The sequence below is a fragment of the Callorhinus ursinus genome, unplaced genomic scaffold (genome assembly GCF_003265705.2).
Source record: "Callorhinus ursinus isolate GAN/ISIS: 27379988/994484 unplaced genomic scaffold, GSC_fseal_2.0 scaffold1, whole genome shotgun sequence".
NCBI lineage: Eukaryota > Metazoa > Chordata > Mammalia > Carnivora > Otariidae > Callorhinus > Callorhinus ursinus.
In genome coordinates, this window is record NW_027397063.1 from 64,792,904 (window position 1) to 64,820,185 (window position 27,282).

Here is a 27,282-nt window from a genome sequence, read left to right on the forward strand (position 1 = left end):
TAGCCAGATAAGGACAAAGACATGGACACAGACGTCTACCTTATTCACTTAATTCTGAGTGTAGTTTTTTTTTTTTTTTAAAGATTTTATTTATTTATTCATGAGAGACAGAGGAGGAGAGAGAGAGGGAGAGAGAGAAGCAGAGGGAGAAGCAGGCTCCCAAGGAGCAGGGAGCCCGATGCGGGACTCGATCCCAGGACCCTGGGATCATGACCTGAGCCGAAGGCAGACGCTTAACCATCTGAGCCACCCAGGCGCCCTGAGTGTAGTTTTTCATGTAACAAATGTTACATGAAAATATCAATACATATTAACTTAGCCTATTAGCATTAATAAACCAATGCTGTGTTTTACAACAGAGAGCATTTTAAAAATCAAAGAAAACCAATATTTAAGTCCCACTAAATTAGAGTATACTTCTCCATAGTAAATGTTGAAAAGGTAAAAAAGTTGATGTATAATTTTAAAAAAGTTTGCATTACATAAATATATTAATTCTATTAAACAAGTGTTTCTCACTTTTTCAGAGAACATTTTTAAACACTTGCTTTAGCATCTTACGATCTATAATTATTTTTTAATATTATGTCCTAAATAATTTAAATTATTATAGAGGAGATAACTGCACTCTTGCAGTTATACAGAGAAATATATTCTTGCAGCTCTAAATTAGTAATCCTATGGTCAAAATCAGAGCAGTTTGGCTTACCAGATTTTGCTCATCAACATAAATTCTATTAGAGCACAATATTAAACAAGACATATGCGAAATACATGAGGCACACAAACATTACCCGGTCAAGTTCTCGCAGGCGAGGATAGTTATTCTTCCACTCAGTTTCAAGGTTAAAACGTGTTGCTGAGGAAGAAGGACAGATGTTCCAGTTTCAGGATTCTCTTTCTATCCAGCTGTGGTGGTTACAGGTGATCTCACATATCTCTGTACTACCTGAATTTCTGAGTGTGTATCTATGGCTCCTGAGTATTCTGGCTCTCAACATCTCAGAACCTCACTACTGCAACAGCTTTCCAAACCAATCTTCTTGTTTCTCCATCTTCAATCCACAAAACATAGAGCTGAAACAACTCAGTACCGTTGCTAAAGGCATGGACTTTGGAATCACATCACCAGGATTCAAATCCTGGGTCTATTATCTATTGTGTGTGACGCTGGGTGCATCACTTAGGTAAGTTAACTCTGGTGCCCCACTTTCCCCTTCTGTGGAATGGGAACAATAACAATACTCATAGGGTTGCTGAGGGACTAAGCAGGTAGAATTCCCAAGTGGGAAAAGGGAAGGAAAGTATACTCTCAATCAAATGGAACTATGGAAGCAAAGCCACAGAGCAGGAAGTGTGGATTCAGGAACGAGGACAAAATAGCTGAGGCCCAGGCTGTGCTGCCTTCCAACACCACTCCTCTCTTCCCCCTGAAATGGGGGAATCTGAGTCCTCTCTAGTTTGCCAAGTTTTCTCCCAAACACTACCGCAAACCCTCTACTCTGTTTAATCTGCAAAGTGCTCCTTGCGATGTTTCCTCTGAAGGAGAAAGTGTTCTTGAACAACAACTGGAAATTTGTATTTTTTCCATTTTCCACATAGTAGCTAATAGAAAATGAACTAAAAAGCAACTGCTCAGGGAATAAAGAATCTGCTGGATACCTAAGACCGCCAACTAATAAAATGTCTGAAATTGTTAGCTCATTTTGAAAAGCCAACTTACCTTTGAAACTATCAGCCTGTTGCTCAACTGACTCTCGTACCATTTTCCAAAAGCAGTCTGAAACAGCAAGGCTTAAATTTCTTGTAGTCACTTGGTGTGCCTTTAGCATGCTTGTCCTGTTAAAAAATAACAAGAGCTACGGTACATAAAAATGGCAAAAAGGACAACACTCTCACTACGTTTGAAGATGTGCTTGTTATAATATAAGAGAATGGTCACTCATATTTCATACCAGCACTGTTCAATAAGACCCATGATGCGGGAAACGACCTCTATCTGAGCTATCCAACATGGTAGCTACTAGCCCCCTGGGGTATTTGAGCCCTTGGAATGTATGGCTGGTGTGACCAAGGAACAGAAGTTTAAAGTTTAAAGTTAACTAATTCAAATTTAAGTAACCCCCGGAGGCTAGTGCCTATCACGTTGGACAGCTAAGTTCCATATGATTGTCAGCTCCTCCCCACATATAATACTCAAGACCATGTTTGCAAGAGCTATCTTCACTTACTATACTAATACAGATGCAAACATACCTTGCCATTTTAAGAGATTCTATATATAAGGTTTTAATATAATTCAGTTGTCCTTTAGCTCTTCCTTTTTGCTTTTCTATCAGGATCTTATTTTCTGTTAATTTCTGTCAATATCTAGGTAGGGGTACCCCTTTGGCAACCCCACCCTCCACTCCAACTTTCCCCAATACTGAAGAGAACCAAATACACGTATTCACAACATAACTGCTGAGGGAAATTGGCTGGCTCAGTTGGTAGAGCATGCAGCTCTTTTTGTTTTTTAAAGATTTTATTTATTTAGGAGTGCCTGGGGGGCTCAGTTGTTTAACCATCTGACTCTTGGTTTCAGCTCAGGTCATGATCTTGGGGTCATGAGATCAAGCCCCACGTTGGGCTCCGCGCTTAGCACAGAGTCGGCTTGTCCCTTTCCCTTTGCTCCGCCCCCTGCTCGCCCACACTCTCTCAAATAAGTAAATACATAAAATCTTAAAACAATAAAAAAAGATTTTATTTACTTATTTGAGAGAGAGCTCATGGGCGCGAGCAGGGGGAGAGGCAGAGGGAGAGACAGAGAGAATCTCAAGCAGACTCCCCACTAAGTGCAGAGCCCAACGTAGGGCTCGATCCCACAACCCTGAGATCATGACCTGAGCTAAAATCTAGAGCTGGATGCAGAACTGACTGAACCACCCAGGCGCTCTGGGAGAGCATGCGAATCTTGCTGTGAGTCTGATACCCACGTCAGGGGTAGAGTTTACGTAAAATATAAATAAATAAATAAAATAAAGTAAAATACCAGAAGGATGGGTTTAAAAGATAAACAAAAATGTAAGCACTGATTTTTAAATATTATTTCATAAGTAAAACAACTAAAGAGGTGTCCGTGTTGTCTTTCAGTGCCCACAGCCTGAGGGGCAGTTTTTTACACCAGCATGTATTATACCAGTGATAAGATGCTCCTAATTCTGAGTAGCTTGAGGACTTGCCTATTAGATACAGATCACTATTTGGGAAAAATGCTGGAAATTCAATGTTAAACCAGCAGCTATGAAACAAACTTTTAAGTGAAAACAGTTTAAGCTACTCCCTCACTACAAAAATCTTCAAATATTTAAACCATATACCTACTTTAGGAGTTTTGAATTTTCAAAAAATTCTTCTTCATATTCTCTTATAGCTTCAATGCTTTCAGAGCTGTTTCCTAGGGAAAGATGTTGGAGGTCTAAGAAAATTAATCTTATTTGAAAACAACAAAATCTTAAATTATAATAATCCATCTTTGCATACCTTTTCCTGTTACAACAGCAAAATAACCCAGAGCTTTCATTGGGAAGAGTTTTCCTTCAATAATCTGCTGAATCTATTTTTAAAAGTGGGAAATAAATGTGAGATGCAGGTTTATATAATTTTTTTAAAGTACAACACACTATACAGAAAGAAAATTTAATAATGCTGCATATATATGTTCAGTCAAATATATAAATCTGTACAAAAGTATTAAAATGTTTTTTAATCGCTATTTGAGGGGAAAAATGAATATATTTAATTTTACTACACTAAAAGATACATTATTAAGACCTAAGATGCATTATTAAAACTTGGAATGATGTGTAGTGCTTTGGTGTCAGGCCTCAGTTTAGTTTCAGCTCCACCACTTACTAGCTATGAGGCCTTAAGAAGCTACTTACTTTTTTCAAAATGACTGTTGAGAAGACTCTCTTGAGGCACTGCGATACAAACCACAGTGCCAGGCACGCAGAGGCACTCGGTAATGGCAGCTGCGATGATTATTTCCCCATACTCTTCTTCAAATAGATAAATTCTAACCAAGTTGAACTGTCTTATCTTACTCTGGCTCTCATCTCTTTTAGGGTCAAAAACCCTTTTCCAAATGTAATAAAAACTAGAGACGCTGTCCCCAGAAAAATGCATATTTGCATAGAGATCATTCACAGTTTGAGTTCCTGCTCCCGGAAGCCCGTTCACATTAATAACACAGTAAGAATCCCTTCTCTAAGACAAGTTACACACCTGAGCTAATGCTGACTCTTTGGTATAAAAAAGGATTGATACAAAATTCAACTGCATTTCAAAAGAAATACAAACTCACTATCCTAGAGAAGAGGGGAAAGTAATGAGAGAAATGAAGGGACATGGGAAAGAGGCACAGAATTCACTTCTACCTTGTTTCTCCCTGTCTCCAAACCAGGTCCAATACCACCATAGCAGGCACTCCCCGCCCCCCAATACAGCAAAGCAAAGGTCAGGGAGGCTGTGCAGAGAAGAGTTAACATAGCAGCCTGAGACTGCTGTCCTTAGAAAGGCCTGCTCGCCCTTCACTGGCATCTGAGGACCTCACTGGTAAACAATTCCCACATTGATACAAAACTTTCCCCGCATAACAGTGGCTCATTGTGTGAGTAATGTGGTTTCTGCTGAACATCTGCTTTCCTTTGGGTGTCTGGAATTTTGGTACTTGAGGGTGCCTGCATGAACAGCCCCCAGTAAAAACCTTAGGTGTTGAATCTCTCATGAGAAACTTGTTGCTGGAGGGATTAAGCGCTTCCTGCAGGACTCTACTGGGAGAGGGCTCTTGGAAACCTGAGCCTGGTTTCCTCCAGATACCATGTCTTGTACTTTTGCCTTTTGTGATTCTACTTTGTATCCAATCACTGTTAACAGATGTTAGGTGTAAGGATGACTGTGTGCTGAGTCCTGTGAGTCCTCCTACGGAATCGGTGAACTTCGGGGTAGTCTATCTTGGGAACCCAGCACAAAAGGCATACGTGCAGCAAGTTTCAGGTGGGAAGGAGAGAAATTCTAAGCAGCAGCACAAGGGATGTGTACTTATACCTGAAGTTGTGCTATGGGGGATCAAGATATAGTAATAACAGAAGACAGCCACCATGTATTATAAGACAGTGCCAAGCACTATTTTAACCACTTCACAACAAATATTTAACTCATTAAATCTTTGCAACCTATGAGACAGTACCCATTATCTTCATTCCCAACAGATGAGGAAGCCAAAAGCACTAAAAAGGTTTAAAAATTTACCCAACATTATACAGCTAGCAGAGAGTATAGCCAGCATTTGAAACCAAGCAATCTGGCTACAGATTCTGTACTCTCAACCACTCCCTTCTGCCTGTACAACTAAGTAAAGAGCATGCCCTGAGTTACAACTTGCACCCTAACAATACTTACAGTGTCATCTTGAAATAAAACTCTTTCCTTGTTACAGGAGAGGGACAGGAGGGACATGTATAAAGCTGCAGAATTTCAGAAATGAAAATGAACCTAAAGATCAACTAGATTAACAGGATGGATTATGCACTGACTAGATGCAGAGAATTAACAAGATTTGCCCAAGGACACACAGCCAGTTGGTGGTGGAGCATGGATAAGAATGCTGAGGCCTGACACCAACCAGTGCCTTCCCTATTATAAAAATCTGCTTCTTAGTCTTTGATCAGTTAGGAAAGGTAATGTCTGTTTGCAAAAAAGTAAGTATACACAATGTCCAAAACGAATCTGTACTGTCACCAGGTCTACACTAATTTATGAACATTAACTAAAAAGAAAAAAAAATTTAGAAAAGAAACACCAATCATTATTAATTTGTGGTTAATTAATAAGTGGTTAATGACTGTCAGCATACAAGATTATTTAAATTAGAGTAAGCAATATTAACAGTTTTCTAAGAATTTCTGAAGTAAACAAACTGAAAATTATGGAATATTCTATTTATACTTTAAAATTGCACTTAAATAATTTATTGTAACTTTCTAATACTTTGTTTTTAATGAGAAGAAAAATTCCACTAAAGTATTCCACAAGGAGTTTTTGTTTGCTTGTTTGTTTTTGTTTTTATCCCCAGTCCCTATCATGGCTGAAGCTTGTACAAAGAATCTGTTTTCTCATAATGAAGAACTTGCCCTTACCCTGCTTGGGCTAGCCACATTTTTTTCTGCCAGGTCTACTTTGGTCAAAACAAATATTGTCCTCCTTCCATGAGGATCCATTTGACTGACCAAGTCTGTAACAATGCTGCGTTCAGCATCCACAGATCCATCTGAAAAAAATTTGAAAAATGATACTTAACAATTGCAAAGCAGATTTTAAAATTTCTATACGCTATACCCTTATATCTAGATTAGAGTAAGAAAAATTTTCTTAATACATTTATCTTAGTTATGAGAAGAAATTCTAGCCAATAAAAATCTGTGATGCCTACAATGAAATTTTTCAAAATATTCCCAATTTTAATTCCATTTACTAATAAAATGCAAGACATTTATCTTGTATGTTTATGTAACACGCATATTTAGAGCAAAGCTTAGATTGGTAAAGAAGGAAGCATATCAGTGCAATTAAAACCTTTTGATAAGATTTACCTTGAATACATAGTATGATGGCATTAGGATTCTGCATATAAGCTTTGCTGATACTGAAAATAGTTTCCTTTGTGTCAGGAGCCATGCCTGATGTCACAGTCTTGAAGAAAAAGGTTTTAAATGTCATTATATGTATTTTCCACAATAGGAACAAGACTAAATACACATTTTGTATATACTTACATTAATCACACCTGGTAAGTCAACAAGCACCATCCTCTGCAGTCCAGGGCCTTTTACATTTAAAGATATGGTCTACTCAGGGAAAAAGCAAAACAAAACTCATTGTGGGGGGTTGGTTTGTTAGGAATTTATTGGTGATATATATTCTGAAAATTCTGAATCTCATCCATTCAGAAAGAAGTTACTCTTTTTCTAATCCTTTTAATTATTCTAGGAAATTACCCACAAAATGATACATTATTTGGAATATTAAAAAAATCTATGTATCTTAGAATAGCTGCAATCTAAACATGAATACCAATATCATGATTTATCTGAAATCATTAACTTTGAATTTTCATAGAACATTGTTAAAATGAATTACAACACTTACCTCAGGACTAACAGTACAGCCTTCTTTCACATTTTTCCTCATTCGGAGTTCTATTTCATGTCTTAATGCTGCAAGCTATTAATGGAAAACAACAAAATCCTATGAAAATCTTCAGCTAACAAATATTCCAGTTAGTTGTCTTTCATAAGCTTATAGGAGTTATAAAGTTACACACATGAACCTCCACGTAAATTCTACTTACATCCTCCTCTTTGGTAAGATCAAACTCCCGAGAACTGTCTTTAAACAAGGCCACGTGGTGAGGACCTTCACTCAGAGTAACCTGAAATTAATGGAAAATCGAGAGGTAGTAATGCATTAACCATTCATACTGATCCCATAGGACTTACATGGTCTAGAGAGGCCCACTGCACTGCATAAATCTGGGCATGCCCTCATAGTACACATTAGGAACACCCCTGGGGGCTGTCAACATGGCAGTACAGAGACTACAGAATTTTTTATTTGTATTGTCCATACATCTGTTACATGTGCTGTAACTTCCCAACCAGACCGCTGGCTACTCTTTATCTTTCATGACCTAAAATTAAATGCTGCTGTCCCTCTCCTTTCCCAGTCAAGGCTGTACGACTACTGAACACAAAACCATCAACCTAAAACCTGAAAAACAAAAAGAAATCTTGGATTTAACTTCACAGGTCAACTTAGGTAAAGGAGAATTCATTTATTCAATTTCTATCTATTGAGGGCTAACTGTGTCAAGTGTTCGGGGCGGGGGCGGGGGGGAGGGAGGGAACCAAGAACAGACTGTCTCTGCTTTAGATCTCACTACCTCCTGGGAGAAATATACACAGAGCTAACAGGACAGTGTAGCAAAACCTAGGTGCACACAAGAATGACCACAGGGGAGCTAAGGCAGCCTTCACCCAAGGAGTGAGTGACATCTGCATAAGGAATTTTCTAACAACTTATATATCAACAGTCAGGGCTTTCATGAGAAATTTTAAGTTCACATTCCTTCACTTTTCAATTGTAACTTTTCAAGTTTCTTTATAATGATCTGATTTCACTTTTTAAAATACAATTCCTTCTACTGAGACAAGCTAAGCAGGCTAGATAACCAACAAAACTCAGCTGTTTGAAGGCACTGGAGAGCAACCATGGCAGCCTGGACTTGGTCCAAGACCCCAGAGGATTTTAGGACACACTCCTATGGCTGCTTTCCTTCAGGGTGCTTGCAGATTTATGGCACAGGGTAGCATAAGAGAAAAGGTTAAAACTTGAAGCGGTCTTACTGGGTTGAGGAGACAAGATAAGAGATCAGGGTATCAAGCAGCCCTGGGTTAAGGTGGTAAAGCCCCAGAAAAAAAGACAGCAGAAATGAATCTCCAAAGAACAAGCCCTACCTTTTGTGCACAATTTCCCCATAAGGTGTTTGCACATGAGTTAACAAAGCAGAAAGAATCTGCTAAAAACGTTAAAATGCTAAGTCAAGATTCTGGCAATCTGTTTAGGAGAGACAAAAATCTGGAGTTCAGAGTCCATCAAGGAGAAGAAGTCCTAGTAAATTCTAGAGGTGTAATGGTGAACTGGAAAGAAGGAAATCTGTCCATGATTTACTTGCCTGCTAGAAGAAAATTAATTCCTTCCTAAAATAAAACATCATTCATAATGTTATTTTACCAAAACATCATTCATCGTGTTATTCATATAACAGCCACTACAATTAGAACGCCAGTAGCAATGTAGAAGGTAGGTTTTTACAATGTTTTTAGAGATGATTATAGAGCAAGATATGAGGTGCAGTCAGACTGATTTCCCCCCACTGGAAATATCCCAAATGCCCATCAATAGTAAAATGGATCTATACATTTTGGTGCGTTCACACAAAACTACAGAGCAATGGAAAAGAAACTAGTTTTACACAACATAGTTGAACTGACACCCAGACCCAAAACAGTGCATTCCGTATAAATCATACTAGACTGCTTGTTGCAGTTATGAATAGACTTCATTTCTGGAAGATTTTAGCATCAGCCTTATTGTCTATTTTGGCCTTCGTTCTTGGTGATGTCAATTTTCTAATTCTCCAATTACTCTACAACCACCAGCTAAAGTAAAAGAAAAAAAAAACAACACACATACACCCATACAAGCTTTCCCTCAAATTTATGTCCACAGATTTTTTTTTTTTTTTTTTGAGAGAAAGCGCCCATGTTGGGGGGTGGAGGGGCACAGAAGGATGGCCAGAGGGAGAGAGAGACTCTTAAGTAGGCCCACACCCAGCACAGAGCCCAACATGGGGCTCGATCTCATGACCCTGAGATTATGACCTGAGCCAAAACTGAGAGTTGGACACTCAACCGACTGAGCCACCCAGGCACCCCTGTATCCATAGATCTTAATGGAGCCCTTAGTATGGCTCAGGAATCCTATTATCTTGCCTTCTCTCATCAACATCAACTCACTTCTGGAGTCAGCACTCGCCAAGAAAGACTTCTTAGCTCAATCTTTAATACTTTCCCCCCTCTTTACTTCACAGCTGATAATCTAGCCTCTTGTTTCATTGCCTGCTTCCCCTACTAGAATGTATTCTCCATTATGGCCAGGATCTTTGTTTTGTTTAACCAACACACTGCCTAGAACAGTGCTGAATGTATTAAGCACTCCATAACTATTTGTTGAATGAAAGACTGTAGCCATAGACTTTCTTCCTGTGACTACGGACGAACTGTTAGAACTTCTATATATTGCATGCTGAGTCCTAGCCTATTACCTCAAAGACCCTGCTACTGCAATCAATTGTCCCCTGTCTCTTACATCATCATTTTTACCTCTAAAAGTAGATCATTACAATCAGTATGTAAATATTTTTCCCTTGACCCAACACATTTCAACTGCAGATTTATGGCACAGGGTAGCATAAGAAAAAAGCTTAAAACTTGAAGCGGTCTTACTGGGTTGAGGAGACAAGGTAAGAGATCAGGGTATCAAGCAGCCCTGGGTTAAGGTGGTAAAGCCCCAGAAATGGGTACTGTCCCATTGCTCTATTTTCTTACAGTAAACCATGAAAATTATCTACATTTACTGACTCCGCTTCCAATACCGTCATCTTCTAACTCAGCCTCTCAGTGGCCTCACTCCGAATAAAATCCAGAGTGCTAACAATAGCTCAGGGCAGCCCGGCCCAACCACGCCTCTGCCCTCCTCTTCTCTCTCTCTTCCATCACCCGCCCCGCGCCTGTCCCACTGGTCTCCAGGCTGTGCCTCCACCGATTTCCACAATTGGACTAATTCCCAGTGCTACGTGTCAATTCTTTTTAGTTACAATTCTTCACTTCAACATAATGAACAAACTTCACTGAAGCAGCTACCTTCCTGAGGAGCTTCCTCCAGATGGCCTACTGTCCTACCTTAACCGGAGAGCGTGTCATCATTTCCCCAGATCCCCGAGGGAATATCCGCGCTTGGGCAATCATTTCCAACACACTAGTTTTTCCAGCGCTCTGGTCTCCAACCACAACCACCTTACCATAGAACACATAACATTAATTCAGATTTTTAAATACAGGCTTATATTTAAATAGAGATGAAATACCGCTGAGATTTTTCAGTCTTTTAAAATACCTATAGTTAAATGATTTTAAAAATCCCACCCATAAAAACAAAGATGGTTGTTACCTCTATGCATATTGAAAATATAAACAGCAAAATATTAATTGGATCCATTATTTGTAACCAAATTTTTAATAAAAAGTTGTGCTAATTAAGCCATCACTTCTAAAACCATATCATTCATGTTCTACAAATCTTTTCCACAGCCAGTTTACTCTTCATAAAGACATTTTCAATTCTATGATGTTAAATTTCACTCACTGACTAATTTCATCCACTGTTCCGGAATTTTAGTTTCATGGATGTTACAAATACATAATGCCAAGTACCTGATAACCTTACTTCATTACACATAAATATAAGTAAGCCAATGGACCAAAATAGTCAAACAACATTCAATGCTTAAGACATCATCTAGAGCGCATAAGTAACATTATATAGGTCTCTGTTTATGTCTGTGTGGTGTGTCCATACGTATATGGCTATATTGTGTGTCTGAGTGTGTGTGTGTGTGTGTGTCTACACATATATAGAGACACACATATACACACACACACATATATAGACACACATAACTTTTTTAAAACCTAAAAGTGTTCTTTTGCTAAAGAGCAAGTTCACTATGTATTAATTTTTCACTTACCCTTGGCAGATGATCTTGTGTATTATAACTGGCATCATAATCAGACAGAACATCAAGAACTTCAGAATACATGTCAATCAAAGATTTCTATAAAATTTTAAAAATTAATATTAAACAATGAACAAATTAAAGAAAATCAGATGTGTCAAGAGAAAAAAAAGCTGATAAATCCAAAATGTTCTTCCATAATGATTGTATTGTTTTTTTCTAATTACATAAATAACACTTTCATAGTAAAACAGTATAGAATAAAATTCCATGTTTTCATATTCAATTTATTTACAGATATGGTGATTTAATATAGTACATTAACTGAGGATTTCCTAACCTTCTAATTAAATGTTACAAGAGGGAAGTTACTGTTTATTATTGAAGAGGTAATATTAAATACCCAACAAAGGAAGACCATTAATACCATAAAGGCCAAACAAGGAGTCAGGTGACCAACTACAAGGAAATCATCCTCTATCACGTTTGGTATGTGTATCAGAGGGAGGGAGAGAGAGAAAGAAACTGAAGAAAGGATAAAAGTAGAGAAGACATCACCAAGAAGACTGTTAAATCAGTAAGAATGAGTAAGTGTACTGTGACAGTTGGGAAGTCTCAAGTGTGAGAGCATCAGGGGCAGGCATCCTGCATTGTTTCTCTCTCTAGGACCCGGACAGAACATGGTACCTGGCAAATAATAAGCTTCAAGAAAGTATCTGAAGAACGAATGAATAAATAAATAAACAAGCGAGGAAAAAAAGGACTACTATGCCAAGCATTTAATAATTAAAAACAAGTTTCAATGCAAGGTAGGAAGAAAACGAGGGCCTACACTTCCTTTCATCTTCCTAACACCCAGAAGTAATTAAATGGAAAGCAACTGCTATCGCTTCCACCTAAAAGTAAACAAAAAATTCTTGAAATTTTCATTACTATTTCATTTCATGAGAGAAAATACCGTTTCTGAGGTGAACTCTCAAAATATATTAACACTTGGACATGACTTTTCTCAATTGCCATGTGTAACTTGTGAATAAAGCCATGCTATTTATCTGTTTTATGCAGATATGATTTAGAGTCAGAACTACTAATACATGTTGGTTAAACTAGAACTACTTATCTTTGGACCTTGGCCTCAGAATACATGTGCCATGATTTATTGTAGGTTTGCTATACACAAATTGTCTACTTATATGAGATATAAGTTAAAAATATTACTTCAGCTTAATTCAGCAAATACAGCTTGGTTTAGTGGGCAATAATGAGATTTAACTTACTGAAAATGGTGATTACCAATGTGCTAAAAATATCAGCATATGCTTTTTACGAAAATGCTTTAAAATGCCTAAGAAACCTTCCAGAAGAAAATGTAAAATTCTTATAAAACTAAAGAAAGTGGACTAATCATTCCCTGGAAATACAAGTAAGTTATGATGCTAAGTCATATCTACATGTCCCTCAACTCACAATTCTGACTTATAGCTGCAGAAATTAAATAAGCCTAAAGACAAATGTGGTTTTTAGAAAACTAAACTGATTGACAAGAAATGACTGTCAAAAGAATGAAAATTGTACGGGACTTGTATGAAACAAATACCTGGCGACTATAATTTATGAGGTGTCTTAATATAGGAAAAGACTTCCCTATCTCCCAAGGATATCAGGTTAGAAAGAAAAGGACAGAACACATTACAGCTTTAAAAACTGGTATTGATGAACGCACAATGTGAAGTAGCAAAGTTCTGGAACTAGCAAAATTAAGGTAAACTGAAAATACCTTAAGTTTTCTGTGATGGATGCCTTTGTCATCTTTCTGCAGTACTAATTTTCTTAATTCTTTGTTCTCTTTTTCTAACCGTTCCAAGATCCTCTGGTACTTTAACTGTAACAAAATAACACCATAACTACGTAAGAAAAAGATGAGTTAATAATTTAATTAAGTCTAAATTAAAATCTTCCAAAATCCTGAAGTCATATCTCCTGAATATTTAAAATGAATTATTTCATTTAAAAAGCTTCTTCAAAAATGTTGAGAATAAAATCAATTATGAAAATTATCTCAAACAGTAGAATTCATTTTTCTATTATAATTTGGCATTTTATTTGGAAAATTCTTTGCTATTTACATTGAAGAAACTGAATTATTTAAAAATACTAAAATATAAGAATTTAAAGAAGTTCTTAAGTACACTCTATTGAAACAGTATTTCCTATTACATCAAAAATTGATGTCTTTACTATAGGAACAATTGACAAAAATTCAAATTCTTCCCATTCCCCATATTATTTTATGTCGTATATTAAAATGATATAAAATAACAACAGCTAATAGTACCTGAGCATATATTATGTGACAGGCCCAATACTGAGTGTTTTACAAGCATTAGAGCTTCCTTAAGTCTTTACATGAGGCAAAGGTAACCTAGATTAGGGACCTGAGGTTAGGGACCCTTGATAGCCTATCCAAGGTCACAGGGTTTTGAATATAGGTCAGAGTCAAGAGCTCAAACTCCAAATTTTGGTTAAGTTACCAAGGCCAGAGATTACACATTAATTTTTAAAATACTGATATAAAAACAGATTTAAATAAGACTAATAACATGTAGACAGCTTGTTTTGCCAAAGTAGATGCTTAGCTATACACTTTTCTTCTCAAATAAATGTGATCCTTTTCTACTTGGTCATTTCAGTTTGTATACTATCATTTCTTCACTAAACATGAATAATGTTCAGACACTATTAAGAATTACTTGTTCCTACAACCAGCAGAACGTTTATGTCCAACTTCTAATATCATGCCTTTCAAAATGGAAAATCATTTTTAGGAAAATTTTTAGGTTGTTGTAATCTTTCAAGAACAAAGTAAGTAACAGGAAATCAGGGGTCTATCCTCAGAGAATGTCCAACTATAGTCAAATTTTAAAAAAGCATATTCTGCAGAACTCTGTAATATGAGACAGGCAGAACTAGAAGCTAGATTTTACTATAAACATTTTTTAACATACTTGTTCATTTATATGTTGTATATATAACAAAATTCTGACATAATAGATCTTTGCTGTGTAATATGGTAGCCACTAGCCACTAGAGTTGTTGAGCACTGTGAAATGTAGTTAGTCTGAACTGAGATGTACTGTTAAGTGTAAAATACATACCAGACTTTTATGATTCAGTAAATATATGAATAAATAAAATACTCATTACTATTTTTATACTAATTACACGTTTAAATGATACTAATTTGGAATTTACTGGGCTAAATAAAATATATTATTAAAATCAGTTCTGGATGGAACTGGCCTACATTTTGGAATGTAAAAATTTTAAATTACACACGTGGCTTGCATTGTATTTCTCTTGCACATCACTGATACAGAGAACCTCAGGGCTTATTATATCAGGAATTTTTCATACAGTGTTTGTGTCAATGCCCACTGGCTGACGCTACAAATTGCACAAGTCAAAGAGTTGATATCAATGAATATATAAGGGTGGTAGGATTTCCAATGGCTCATTTCTTTGTAGATACGGAATCAATTATGGGGTCTACATTTTCTGGGGACGGAACATTTGGTATAGGTGCCAATCTTTAGCCATTCTGCAGAGATGTGTTACTGAGCTGTCCTCCAAAGATCTAAACTAATAATTCTCAAACTTAAGGATGCATCAGAATAATTTGAGGGCTTTTAAAAAGAAAGATTGCTGGGTTTTACTTCCACCGTTTCTGATTCAGGAGGTTTCGGAAAGGGTCAATAATTTGCATTTCTAACAAGTTCCTGGAAAGGTACCGATGCAACTGCTCCAGAGACCACACTTTGAGACCAATGATTCCTAACCTCTGGCTGAACTGAAGATTACAACTGCTTGGCTGGGAAGCCTTTAAAAATATATATGGAGGGGCACCTGGGTGGCTCAGTTGGTTAAGTGACTGCCTTCGGCTCAGGTCATGATCTCAGGGTCTTGGGATCGAGCCCCACATCGGGCTCCCTGCTTGGCGGGAAGCCTGCTTCTCCCTCTCCCACTCCCCCTGCTTGTGTTCCCTCTCTCGCTGTCTCTCTCTCTGTCAAATAAATAAAAATCTTTAAAAAATATATATATATATACATATATATATGGAGATGGCCAGAGCACAAGTGATTCTAGGATATAGTCAGGCATGAGGATCAATGCATAGATATTAAGAAAACCTGTGACTCAAAATATACTGTTTAATTTCATCTAGGTTGTCTCTTGTATTTTTTCCCTAAAAAGAGACCCCCTTAAAAAAAGTTTTCTTAAAAGACAAAAACTTTTTTTTTTTTAAGATTTCATTATTTATTTATTTGAGCAAGAGAGTGAGCACATGGAGGGGTGGGCACCGGGAGAAGGAGACTCCCTGATGAGCAGGGAGCCCGAAGCGGAACTTGATCCCGGGACTCCAGGATCATGACCTGAGCCGAAGGCAGTCGTAACCAACTGAGCCACCCAGGCGCCCTAAGACAAAAACTTCTTAATTATTGCACATCATTGTTATCCATGTAAATTTAACATAACTAGATTATATATTATTATTGTATTTATATTACATCATAATATAGTAGTAATCGTAAAAATATATTAACTAATGATGGAGTGTGTGATATGGCAATTTTGTACTAGAATTTACCTACTCATCAGATTGCACAGAACTTTAAAATAATGAGTTTTATAACAAACTACAGGAGAGGAGCTTTTCAAACTGTGCTGGAAATACATTTAGAAAAGTCATTATCTGATTAGTTTAGGGATTTAGAGAAGTGAAGGGAAAAGATACTGAGGGCTGATTAGAACTACAGTAGACTCAAATCAACTTCTTATATGACTTAAATTAATTAGTCCATCAATGTAAAAATGCAAGCACAGGTCTATGTAAGAACAAGTCACTTTTCCCCACTTTTTTTCCATAGCAGTTTTCCTTCAAAATTAGAAGTATAAGATTCACTCAAAAATAGGTTTTTACAAATAAAGGAGTTAAACCACATTTACCAAGTTTCTTTTTTATTCCTTATTTCTCAATTTACTTTTGCATTCTTTTTTTACATCTATTTATAAGGTCATATCATCAAACCACTCCAAATTTCACTCTCTTAAAAAAATTCCCACATTATCAAACTTAAGATAAAGTCCCTGGTTTTTTTTTTTTTTTTAAGATTTTATTTATTTGACAGAGAGAGAGCCTGCGCACTCTCTCTCTCTCTCTGCAGGGGGAGCGACAGGCAGAGGGAGGGGGAGCAGCAGGCAGAGGGAGGAGAAGCAGACTCTCTACTGAGCAGGGAGACCAATGTGGGGCTCAATCCCAGAACCCTCAAGACCTGAGCTGAAGGCAGATGCTTAAATGACTGAGGCACCCAGGTGCCCCTTAAAGTCCCTGGTTCTTTCTACTCATCAGAATTACCTGAGTATGCAGAAGTTCTTCTTGAAGCTGGTCAATTTTCTCTTTGTCTGTCACCTAAATATTTAAAATAAATTAATTTTATTTCAGTAGAAATAGATTTACATAAAATGTACAGTAAGTTAAATTTTTTGAAAAGTTATTTTTAAAAACAAAAACTACTGACTATATGCATATTTAATCAAAGCAAATTTTAAATCAGATGATTTAATAAAGTAAAAAAATCTGTATTCAACACTAAAATTGCTTATTAAAATTTTATAACTGTATTAATACGTAAAAGCCTGAAAAAGCAATCCTTTTCCAGATGCTATGCTCGTCATTTCTGATGAATGGTTCATTAGAAAAATAAGAGATCAACACATATGGTTACTACAGTTTTCATAGGTTGTTTTATACTCAACCCCAGGCATTTGGATGCTTGGAGAAAAAGAGCACTGACACCTACAGAAATGTGTTTTGGGAACTTAGATGCATGTTATCATTTATAGTACTGAAAAAATTTCACTAGTCATAGTGTATATGTTAAGCATCTATTACCCATTTCTATTCTGTAAGTAGGGAAGTATTTAATATATGCAAAGAACAACTTGTATTTTCAGAGCTTTAAGTGGAGCCAGCTGCTTGTTTTTAAATTCAGTTCCAGTGCAAGATCTGCTAACCCATAATAGAGTGAATGCAGTAGCAATAAAGTTGAGTAAGGCAACTAAAATTGATTTAAACATAAAACAAAAGTAGGACAAAACCTACAGGTATTGTGGAAACTACTTCCAATTGTTACTAAAGCTAATAGTTCTAAGATAAAATATCCAAAACAACAAAGAACTTTATTACATTAACAGGCTCTAGTCACAGTATAATTCAAAATATAAAACACAATGATCAATTTTATTAAAATGATATCATTTATGACAAACCCATATAACTGTGCTTTGACTCCTTGGTGAGGTGCAGAAGTTGTCATACTCAGTCTTTCAAAATAATTGTCTAATTTCTGGTCATCAAAATTCAAAAACATGAATTTATTTCATAGGAGACAAAACTCAAGGTAAACTTCATGTAAGTCTGTGTTCACTTTTATTCAATGGCTATTTAAGCAATCAAGACATTATGGTAGCAACTGTATATGAAAAAATTTTAAATGATTTACTTACTGAGGTAGATATTAATAACTCTTATCCACACAAAAAGTTATTTTGAGGTTTTAATTCCTCTTTCCAAAGTTTCTTAAAATATTCCCCAAACTTCTTTTAAATAAAAATGATAATACTTGCTATAAATTATTTTTTCCTTAAAAGTCTATGACTAAAAAATCTCCAAATATGAGTCAGTAATTAGAAGAAAAGATAATATAAAACAAAATTTGTATTACTGTTTTCTCATTCTTGTACAGCAAGCAGAGACTTACGGAGAGAAGCTTTTTCATTTGACCGTGTTTGTGTAAAACGGACAAGAATTATTAATAGTCTCCTAAAATGTGAGGAAACAAGCAAGCTGAGAAGGCACCAATAACCCAAAGAACAAAATCTTGAAGACGGATGAAATAATTCCATATTGTTTTCATACAGCTTGCCATCATGCTGTAATAATGTGGTCATAAAAATTTTGCTGTGTAGATTAAATTCCCAATTCATTTTAAAAGGTAATTGTGTTCTATTAAATACTCATCCGACTGCAGTTAAGTTAGTATGAAATGTATAAGCAGTATTAGTATAAACTGTTTTAGCTTTGAATGTGAATATTTAATGACTTCTGCAATACATCCTAAATTATAATAGAAAATCCACTAGTACTCTACATCTGGGACAATAATTAAGTAACTAATACAATTACACAAAAAAGTTAGAATGCTTACTGTAAACCAAGGTCTATAGAAGGTTAACTTGGTAATTTGGTAAAATAAAAAGGGTCTATAAAAAGTTAAAATGATACAAGGTTATTAGACTATTACAATCTTTATGCTAATATTAGTATTTAGCAACTATGACTGTTAAGATTTTTATAAATTTGGATTTTTAGAAGTCTTTGGATTTATCATTTGCCCTTCTGGCACAAGTGTTAGGCATAACTCATGCGTAGTTTTATCACTATGCTTCCTGTCTACTCAGTTTAACGGAACATCAAAATTAACATTATATTAAAAGACAAGTGTGGTGGTGGAGTCAGGAATCAGACCTAATACATTCTAGGAAATAAGATGAAAACCTTTAGGTTTACAAAGTAAATATTAAAGATAATGAAAAGATACTTTTCTGTATTTTCTAAAGGGAACAGCACATACGATTTTTCACCTGTCACTTATTCAATATCTTAACTAGCTAATCTGGGTATACTTAATGTTGATGCACTTTACTGGTAAAGTTCTGCTACTTACGACAAGACTTAAGTTCTTGTCCCATTGTTCAATATATTCAGTTTGCATTATGAAATTAATTTAAAACTCACCCTGACAGAAATGGGTATCAATGGTCTTGAAACCACAGCTTTTCTACAATTCCACGGCTGTGAATCTGATGGAGAAAGAGCGGAATCCTCCGCAGAAACAAGCTAAAGCTGAAAAAGAAAAACCTTTACTAGCTCCTCACAAAACCAAGCCTGAGTGTTGTATTTTAAGTATTTCTTCCTACTGAGCCATTGTGGCCATTCCAAAATACTGAAACACATAGGTAAAGGACTCGTAAACATTTCCATGTATGTGTATGTATTCATAGGAGGCAAAACTACCAAAGGCAGTTTGAATCTACTGTTTGCATGAGCTATACGGACAGTTTATTAGCCGCTACTAATAAGATATAAAAAAATGAAGGCCTACTTATATTTTCAAGAAGGTAAGGGAGAAAAAAACAAAAAGGGGGCGCCTGAGTGGTTCAGTTGGTTAAGCGACTGCCTTCGGCTCAGGTCATGATCCTGGAGTCCCGGGATCGAGTCCCACATCGGGCTTCCTGCTCAGCAGGGAGTCTGCTTCTCCCTCTGACCCTCTTCCCTCTCGTGCTTTCTATCTCTCATTCTCTCTCTCTCAAATAAATAAATAAAATCTTAAAAAAAAAAGAAGGTAAGAGAGGAAGAATGATTAACAAGTGACAAAAAGCTGTGGTTCTGCACCTCAAGAAAACCTCAAATGCCTGGAGGAATGACATAAATCTCACAAATTGGGATTCGGATCATGAAGACCGTGAAGGGCTGAAAAAGTCACATGTGTACCCACTACAGGGAGAAACAGGGGAAGATGCAGTAAGGAAATGATCTTTAAGGACAGTCATGGGAATGATGTCATTACAGAAGAGCATGAATTGCTTTTGAAGTTCCATTTACTTTCGCACTGGGTAACTCCAGAGTGGGCCAGACTATCCGGTGCTCTACTAAGTATGCCTCAATAAACCACACCACATAGAGATGCAGTCCTGTCAGTTGCTATTTTACAAATGAGGAAAATGTGGAATAAAAGATTACATGGACAATCTGATGACATCAGAAAGAGAAATGAGATCTCTAAACCTGTAAACAGCCTAGTAAAGTAGGCCTCAAATGAACACTAACCTTGGGCAATGCAGAAAATGAACATTATTCACTACTAATATCCCTTAAATCCTCCGATTCCAAAGTATATCGATGATCTTAAACCATACCTTAGAATCTTAGAATGGCAGATCTGTGGGACTCATTTCAAATTATTTTACCATTATGAAAAAACAAGAACTTGTAACTAGAGCTATTCATATTTCTAACTAACATACCAGAACATACCAGTTCTTTCCCCTTCTTTCTGTAACAAACCTAAGGAACAGATGGCTCAGCTTAAGCATCCAATTTGTTAGAATATTTAAATGGCACTTCAACGACATACAGAGAATGCTAAAGCACCATTTAAAATAAGCCCTTTCTTGGTTTAACACATCTACTTTAACTTAACCAAATAGGAAAATAACTTATTTTCGATTTCCACCTATGTTGTTCATTCACTGAAAGCTAAATATACAGGAGTTGATTCTACAGCCATGGAATTGAGAAAAGCCAGGAAGTGACACTGAAAAGATAAATGAAACTGTGAGGAGTACCCTCAAGTGTTACCCATCACCAAATGAGGTAAAGTTAGTAAGCAAAATTACTGCATCAAATCATTATTGGTTGACTTTAAACCAGAACCTACAGGAAGCTAATTAAATGGCTGAATCTCCTTTCCTGAGTAAAATTTGTATATGACTTTTAAAACTTTCTTGATCTAATATATGTAACCCAATTAAGCTGATGTCAAGATCTCAGAATGTAACTTTAAAGTCATTACATTGAATTCATTTTGACTCAAGTCTCTTCAGAACATTAACCTTGGGATCTACACCATGCGATCATCTAACAGCCAAAAGCATCCTTTTAAGAACTTCTTGATTATACCTAAAACCAAACATTTGTACAAATTTATGCCAACTTTTATTAGAATCTGTTCTTCAGCAACCTGAATCGTACCAAATTTCCAATATTCAATCCTTCAGTAGTCCAAGGTGAAAATTTACTTGTGCTGACTTCACTGATGATTGTGGAAAAACTTAATCAATGAGTTTATCAGGGTGTATTCGAATAATTTTGCCCAAAACTTATACCAAAATAGTTTTTTTCTATAAGAAATAACCATGTTTTCTGCTGACCCATTTTACTAAAACAAGCAAATTTCATTCTTTAAATAATTTAAATAGTGGTTGTCCACAGTAATCCTTTACACTTTAGGAATGAAAACTTGGGAGAACCATAGACAAGCTAAAAACTGAGGGTGACTTGATACAATAACTGGACCAAGCAAACCAGAATTCATAATTCTTCTCTAAATACAAATCCATGGACCCTCACAGAGAATCTCAGTTTGAGAAAATTCCTATGTTTAATATTTTGGGTTTATTTTCAGGAAAGTTAGATATTTGTATTATGTATCTTTTATATTTCTACTTTGTCAAAAATAATTTCCCATCACTGGAGTCCACGAATGGATTAAGGTGATATGATCTTGGTAGAAATGGCTGATTAGTGTGAATACATCAGTAGCCCCCTTAAATCATCCATCACCTTGCGCTTCTGTTGGGCATAGCTCGTGTTATATTGGCCAGCAGCTCTGCGTGCTTCCTCTTCATGCTCTTGAATTTGCTGTTGTAAGAGAATGAGCTCACCAAGCAGACCCTGCCATGAGTTTACAATGAGGAGAAGAGGAAAATTGGGGAGGAGAACAATGTTAAACCAAAGGGCACAAGCAAGGAACGGGTGTAAGTCAGGGAAGAATGGATAGCTTATAACAAAAATGGAAATGCATTTCTGTACCTTTAGAGCCACTATATAATAGGGCTCTATACCACATTTCCATTTTTCCCCTCAGTAAAATTAGATGTCTCAAAATATAAAATAGCAGAGTTTACAAAAGTGAAAAGCAATGTGACTGTCTGCTGAATAAAATGGGCCAGATATGTAATATTAATATACGGTAAAACCTAGACTAACTGGAATGCTCAAGGAAAGTGGCATTGTAGTTAATAGCTTACTACTTCAACCCTTATTTTTGAATTGCCAATATGAACTAGTATATGCTCCTGACTTGATACAAAAGGGGAAAAAAACCTTAATTCTCAACCATAATTCTCACAAGACTGAAAGGAGTATACATAATAGCTTATTTAATTATTAAATTATTACTCAAGTATTTTTTCCTTGATATCTAATGACTTAAGTTAAAGATTACAGCCCCTCAAAACCATTAATTTGAGTTTCCAAGCATCAAGTTAATCACAGTTTTATATTAATTCATATATTCTACATGCCTACGCACACAAGCTTATCTAACTACAATTTAGGATTCTCTTTCTTCAAATTAAAAAATAATGTTTGAGGCGCTGTTTTAACTTCATACAACATAAAGTATTTGACTGAATTTTCACTTTTTATGAGCTGTTCTGACATTCAGTAGAAACAGTCTCTAAGAACGTAAGTAATAGCAAAAGCACTATAAAAGAACATAACTGAGATTTGGAAATACAGTTATTATGAAAACTCAAAATGAAACAAAACCCAGTTACCTATGTACAACACAATCACCGTTCCTATGTTTAAAATTCATTCCATTTAATAATCATGAAATGTTAACTGGTGCAATTTTTATCACAATGTATTTACATGTGGATTGGTACTCAATACATGTCATTTTCTGTACAGTATTTTTAATTGCTGGCCTATTAGATAAGAGACCCCAAAAGATGTGGGAGAAAAGACAACTAAGGATTGAAAATGTCACAAGCCTAATATTTTTTCAATTAGACACCCCAAAAAAAGGTAAAGTTCCAATGAATGGGGTCACTATTTGATTTGCACGAGAACAGTGCTGTGGGAGAACAATGGGCTCAATTTTTACCACATTATAAAAATAAAAAGAGCTAGGAAAACTAAACTCATTAAAATAATCTAAATTGGCAGTTTCAAATAGCTTCAGAGATTTTTAAAATAATAGTCCAAAATATTATATTTTATATAATACAACTAGAAAGCTTCCTAAAATGCTGGTTAACATTATATTCAAATTTTAATTCGTAGAATCATCCAGAGGCTTAATAACTTAACTTTATATAACCCAAAGACTTCTACTATAAATGAAAGTTTTCCAGAAAAGAAAGAAATACAAACAGGAAAGCTAGTATTATAGTAAAGCATTTTAAATTAAGGGAAAGTATTGGCATATAATTTGGGAGATTTTTGTCTGATTCTTACACTGAATACATTAGGCTATGCCAACAGTAATAAAACTGGTTGACTTACTAGAAATCAAAGGATGAAACTAGTTGAAATTTCTGCGTGACAAGTGAGAGAACATCAAAATGGCAGGTGACATAACTGAACTGTCAACATCTGTTTCCAAATTCATTCATCACGGTTATCTTTAAAGATAGATCTTTTAAATGAATACTTTTAGGGTCATGGATAAATCTAGCAAAGAAAGACAATGCCAACCAACTACTCTCACTGTCCTCATCATTCCTAACTGTCATTTTTTCATTTTTTGTATGATTGTTTTTCATAAAGCAGAAGGAAGAGTAATCCAACTTATTTTTATTAGTCATTTACTATAATCACTTCTCATCATCCAAATGTTTAGATGTCTCAAAACAATACCCTTTTAAAGGTTTCTTTTGTGTTGGCTTATACAGTAGTGTACCTGTGCTTTAATTCACATACTACCAGTATTCTAACTTACATAATGTCAAAGCAGTGAGCAAATATCCCACAGTTTTTAACTGTGCTAGTCTATCAGGCACAAGATTTTTTTTTAGTTATAGCTTAAATACCCCTCCCTAATCCATTGCTTGTATCTATATACAAATTGTATGGTAAACACTTAATATCTATTATATTACAAGTAAACACCCTCTTTCTAGGGACACCTCACTTTCCTTCCATGTTGTTAACTGAAGCACTGTTACGTGAAGATAGTTGAAACTAACTGTTACCTCCTGAAAAAGTAGGAAGAAAACAAGAATTAGATACAGAAAAAACTATTTACACTATGCTACATGACTAAAGGAGATTACCTTTATCTATTCTGGATATCAAATCTCACCCTAAATACAGCTTCTGAGCTAATAAGGCCACATGGAATAAGGAAGGGAAAGAAATGTGACTACTGGGCAAGACACATTCCTTAAGTGGACAAAATACATTTTGTTCAATAAATATTTTCCCAAGCTCAGACATTTTTCCCTCAAGAAACAGCACGTAATTATCTTAAAATCGTATACATTATATATAAACATAATTGTTGTAAATAACAATAGTTATTGTAAACAACTACAAACGATATACTCTCTAAACATCTCCTAGTTACTGTCAATTTGACACTGCAACTCTCAGTCTCGTTATTTCTACAGTATTGCCAGATTTTTAAAGAATTCTAACATTAGATCAAGAAAATCAGCGATAAGTCTAGAAACCAAAATATCAGCCAAAAATGCTGCAAAAACCTTAAAGTCTTTCCCTTGATAGGAAAGATTTTAAATAATCTTAAAATTATAAGTCATTCATATATGAATACATTTAAAATACTGTATTTATAACAGCATTTTAAGAAATCATAGCAGAACTAGGCCTTTATCCTGTTTGTTTGTATACCTACCACCTAGAATAAGACCTGACACTTGAGATGTGTTACAGCTGACACCTAAAGAACGACTTGGCACGTTTGTTCCTTCAATGATCAAATTATGACCTCCTTTTACCTAATAATGCACATGACGTTTCTAGTATAAAATTCAAATTGGGTTTCCAAAAAAATGTGTATTCTGTAAATAAGCTATACATCAGCCCTATAATCTATTTTCCCATTTTTCATAATCTCCAGAACAGACTCCACAGAAATTAAGGGGAGGAAATTCATCAAATAATGTTAATAGGCAATTAACTCATACAGTAATTAAAAATGTAAGGTAATAATAATCATTGTCATCATCATCACCCTAATAGCCAATATTTGTTTAGTTTTATTATGTGCAGATCTTGTGCTAAAGGGCTATACATAAAACAGCCCTATAAAGCAGGGGTTCCCCCTTTTACAGAAGAGGAAACCAGCAACTCAAGAGTTTGAGCTTGTCCAACCAAGATCCCATAGCTCAGAAAGCAGGAAGGACAGGATCTGAATGCAGGCAGTGTGACTATGAAGTCTGTACCTGATGCAGTCCTATCGGCACAATGGTATATTTACAAAGTGGCCCTGACTCCAGGAGGTTTAATCCACATTTAAAAGAAGAAAATGGTAATACTACAATACATTAGAAGGCATATTTGAATTACCAAGAAGATGGGCTGGCTGAGTAGTCCACAGAGAACTTAGGACCTACAAACCTAAAATATTCACTACCTAGCCCCTTAATGAAAAGTGTGCCAACTCCTGCTTTATTACTTTTTAAAAAAGTAACCTGGGTCCAGAAAAGAACTTTATGAATGAGAAGACTTTCCACTTCCATTCAAAAAATACTGGTATGAATTAAACTACTTTTCAAAATTTGAATAATTCTACTTGATTAGCTAAAAATAACTATTTTCCCCCCTCCCAGTAATACATAGCTCTGCTCAAGGTATTTATGGTCAATGGAAAAATATTTATTAATGGATATCAGAAGGAAATATATCTTTCCATTTGGATTATTTAATCTGCTTCTACTCAGAAATATAATTTCCTATTTTACTACTTGGACAATTTCTACAACTGATAATTTTAAGAGATGAGTAAATCAGTCTATTACGGATAGTTATTATCAGTATTACAATTCCTACCAAATCCCCTTTGTTCTAAATTGTTACCAAAAAACAGTATTATGTACACAGTATGTACATTTAATGTTTCTTAAATGACATAAAAGGACAGTGTGCTTATGAAGGAATAAAACAGGATGGCCTGTTTTGCCATTCCATTTTTCTTTATGCAGTTCTTCCCTCCTTTTCTTCCGCTGATTCCTCTGCTTCCCAACTACTACACTTCGGGGCACAAGTGGGTTGACTTCCTAGCTAAGATTCTAACCTTGTTTGCCAGTTAGCTGCTCAGGAAACTTAAGTTTACTGATCTGTGCTTGCTTGATGATGTTGGTTGTGGGAATTTCATTTTACACAGTTACTACATTATTTGCTGCCTGAGGAATCCCAGAAACATAAATTCTACTTAAGCAATGCTGCTTCATTTTAGTTACCAAGCACAGGTACTACTTTCACATTCTTATGCTCCTCAGTAGATGCCGAATATCAAAGGCCAAGAGAAATTCACATGTGATCAGAGTGAAGACATATTATATAAGATTTTGTGGCCTACTTGTTGGCATTAATGAAACTTATTTACTTCAATTAGCATCTCTTTTACTGTGTTAAATCAACCACTCCATTTTGCTAAAAGCTCAGTATTATCCTAGGTGTTCTGAGGACCGAGATTTTATGATAGAAAGAATGCAAGCCAAAGTAAATAATGTTTCAGCTGGCAACTGTTTTCAGTGTTAATGGAGCTAAAATAGTTATGGAAGGTTTCATGAAGAGGACAACAGAGCGAGGCTTTAAGGATGAGAAAAAATTTGGCAGAAAAGGGAAGAGAGATTTCAGCTGGGAGGTACAAGAGAAGTAAAGCCACAAAAATAAGAATTAGAGTAACATATGAAAAGGAAGAACATTAATTACCATCTAATAATTATACTTAAAACAGTAATACCACTCTTCATGATTTAGACTTTTAAAAGGTCCTTCAAATATTTTCTATAAATTATAAATGTGCTTGTAACCTTCAGAATGACCACACTGCTTACTTCTGTGAAATGTTTATGACCAATGAGAAACATGATAAAATGAAAGTACAGATAATAACATGTCTCATTTAGCAAGTTAGTTTTCACTACAACAGACAATCTTACTGAATCTAAAAAAGGAGATTCACTAAGTGGTCTTGTCACCTATCTATGTTATGATTGATATAAAGAAATCT

The 27,282-nt window shown here is 35.6% G+C and overlaps 1 protein-coding gene across 4 annotated transcripts in view; it reads right to left on the reverse strand.

Moving 5' to 3' along the window:
- The window catches only part of OPA1 (OPA1 mitochondrial dynamin like GTPase), a 79,071-nt gene that overhangs the window by 44,780 nt on the left and 7,009 nt on the right, over nucleotides 1-27,282 (reverse strand). For 2 of the 4 annotated variants that reach the window (XM_025876568.2, XM_025876561.2), the window contains 14 exons: nucleotides 21,858-21,968; nucleotides 16,809-16,862; nucleotides 13,173-13,277; nucleotides 11,408-11,494; nucleotides 10,563-10,676; nucleotides 7,391-7,471; nucleotides 7,189-7,263; nucleotides 6,816-6,887; nucleotides 6,633-6,732; nucleotides 6,180-6,310; nucleotides 3,523-3,595; nucleotides 3,364-3,436; nucleotides 1,724-1,839; nucleotides 795-859 (listed from right to left, as the gene is read on the reverse strand). In XM_025876568.2, the coding sequence (XP_025732353.2) occupies nucleotides 795-859; nucleotides 1,724-1,839; nucleotides 3,364-3,436; nucleotides 3,523-3,595; nucleotides 6,180-6,310; nucleotides 6,633-6,732; nucleotides 6,816-6,887; nucleotides 7,189-7,263; nucleotides 7,391-7,471; nucleotides 10,563-10,676; nucleotides 11,408-11,494; nucleotides 13,173-13,277; nucleotides 16,809-16,862; nucleotides 21,858-21,968 (1,257 nt within the window). The remainder of the gene's footprint in view (nucleotides 1-794; nucleotides 860-1,723; nucleotides 1,840-3,363; nucleotides 3,437-3,522; nucleotides 3,596-6,179; nucleotides 6,311-6,632; nucleotides 6,733-6,815; nucleotides 6,888-7,188; nucleotides 7,264-7,390; nucleotides 7,472-10,562; nucleotides 10,677-11,407; nucleotides 11,495-13,172; nucleotides 13,278-16,808; nucleotides 16,863-21,857; nucleotides 21,969-27,282) is intronic. The other 2 variants (XM_025876584.2, XM_025876576.2) reach the window with 1 other exon arrangement.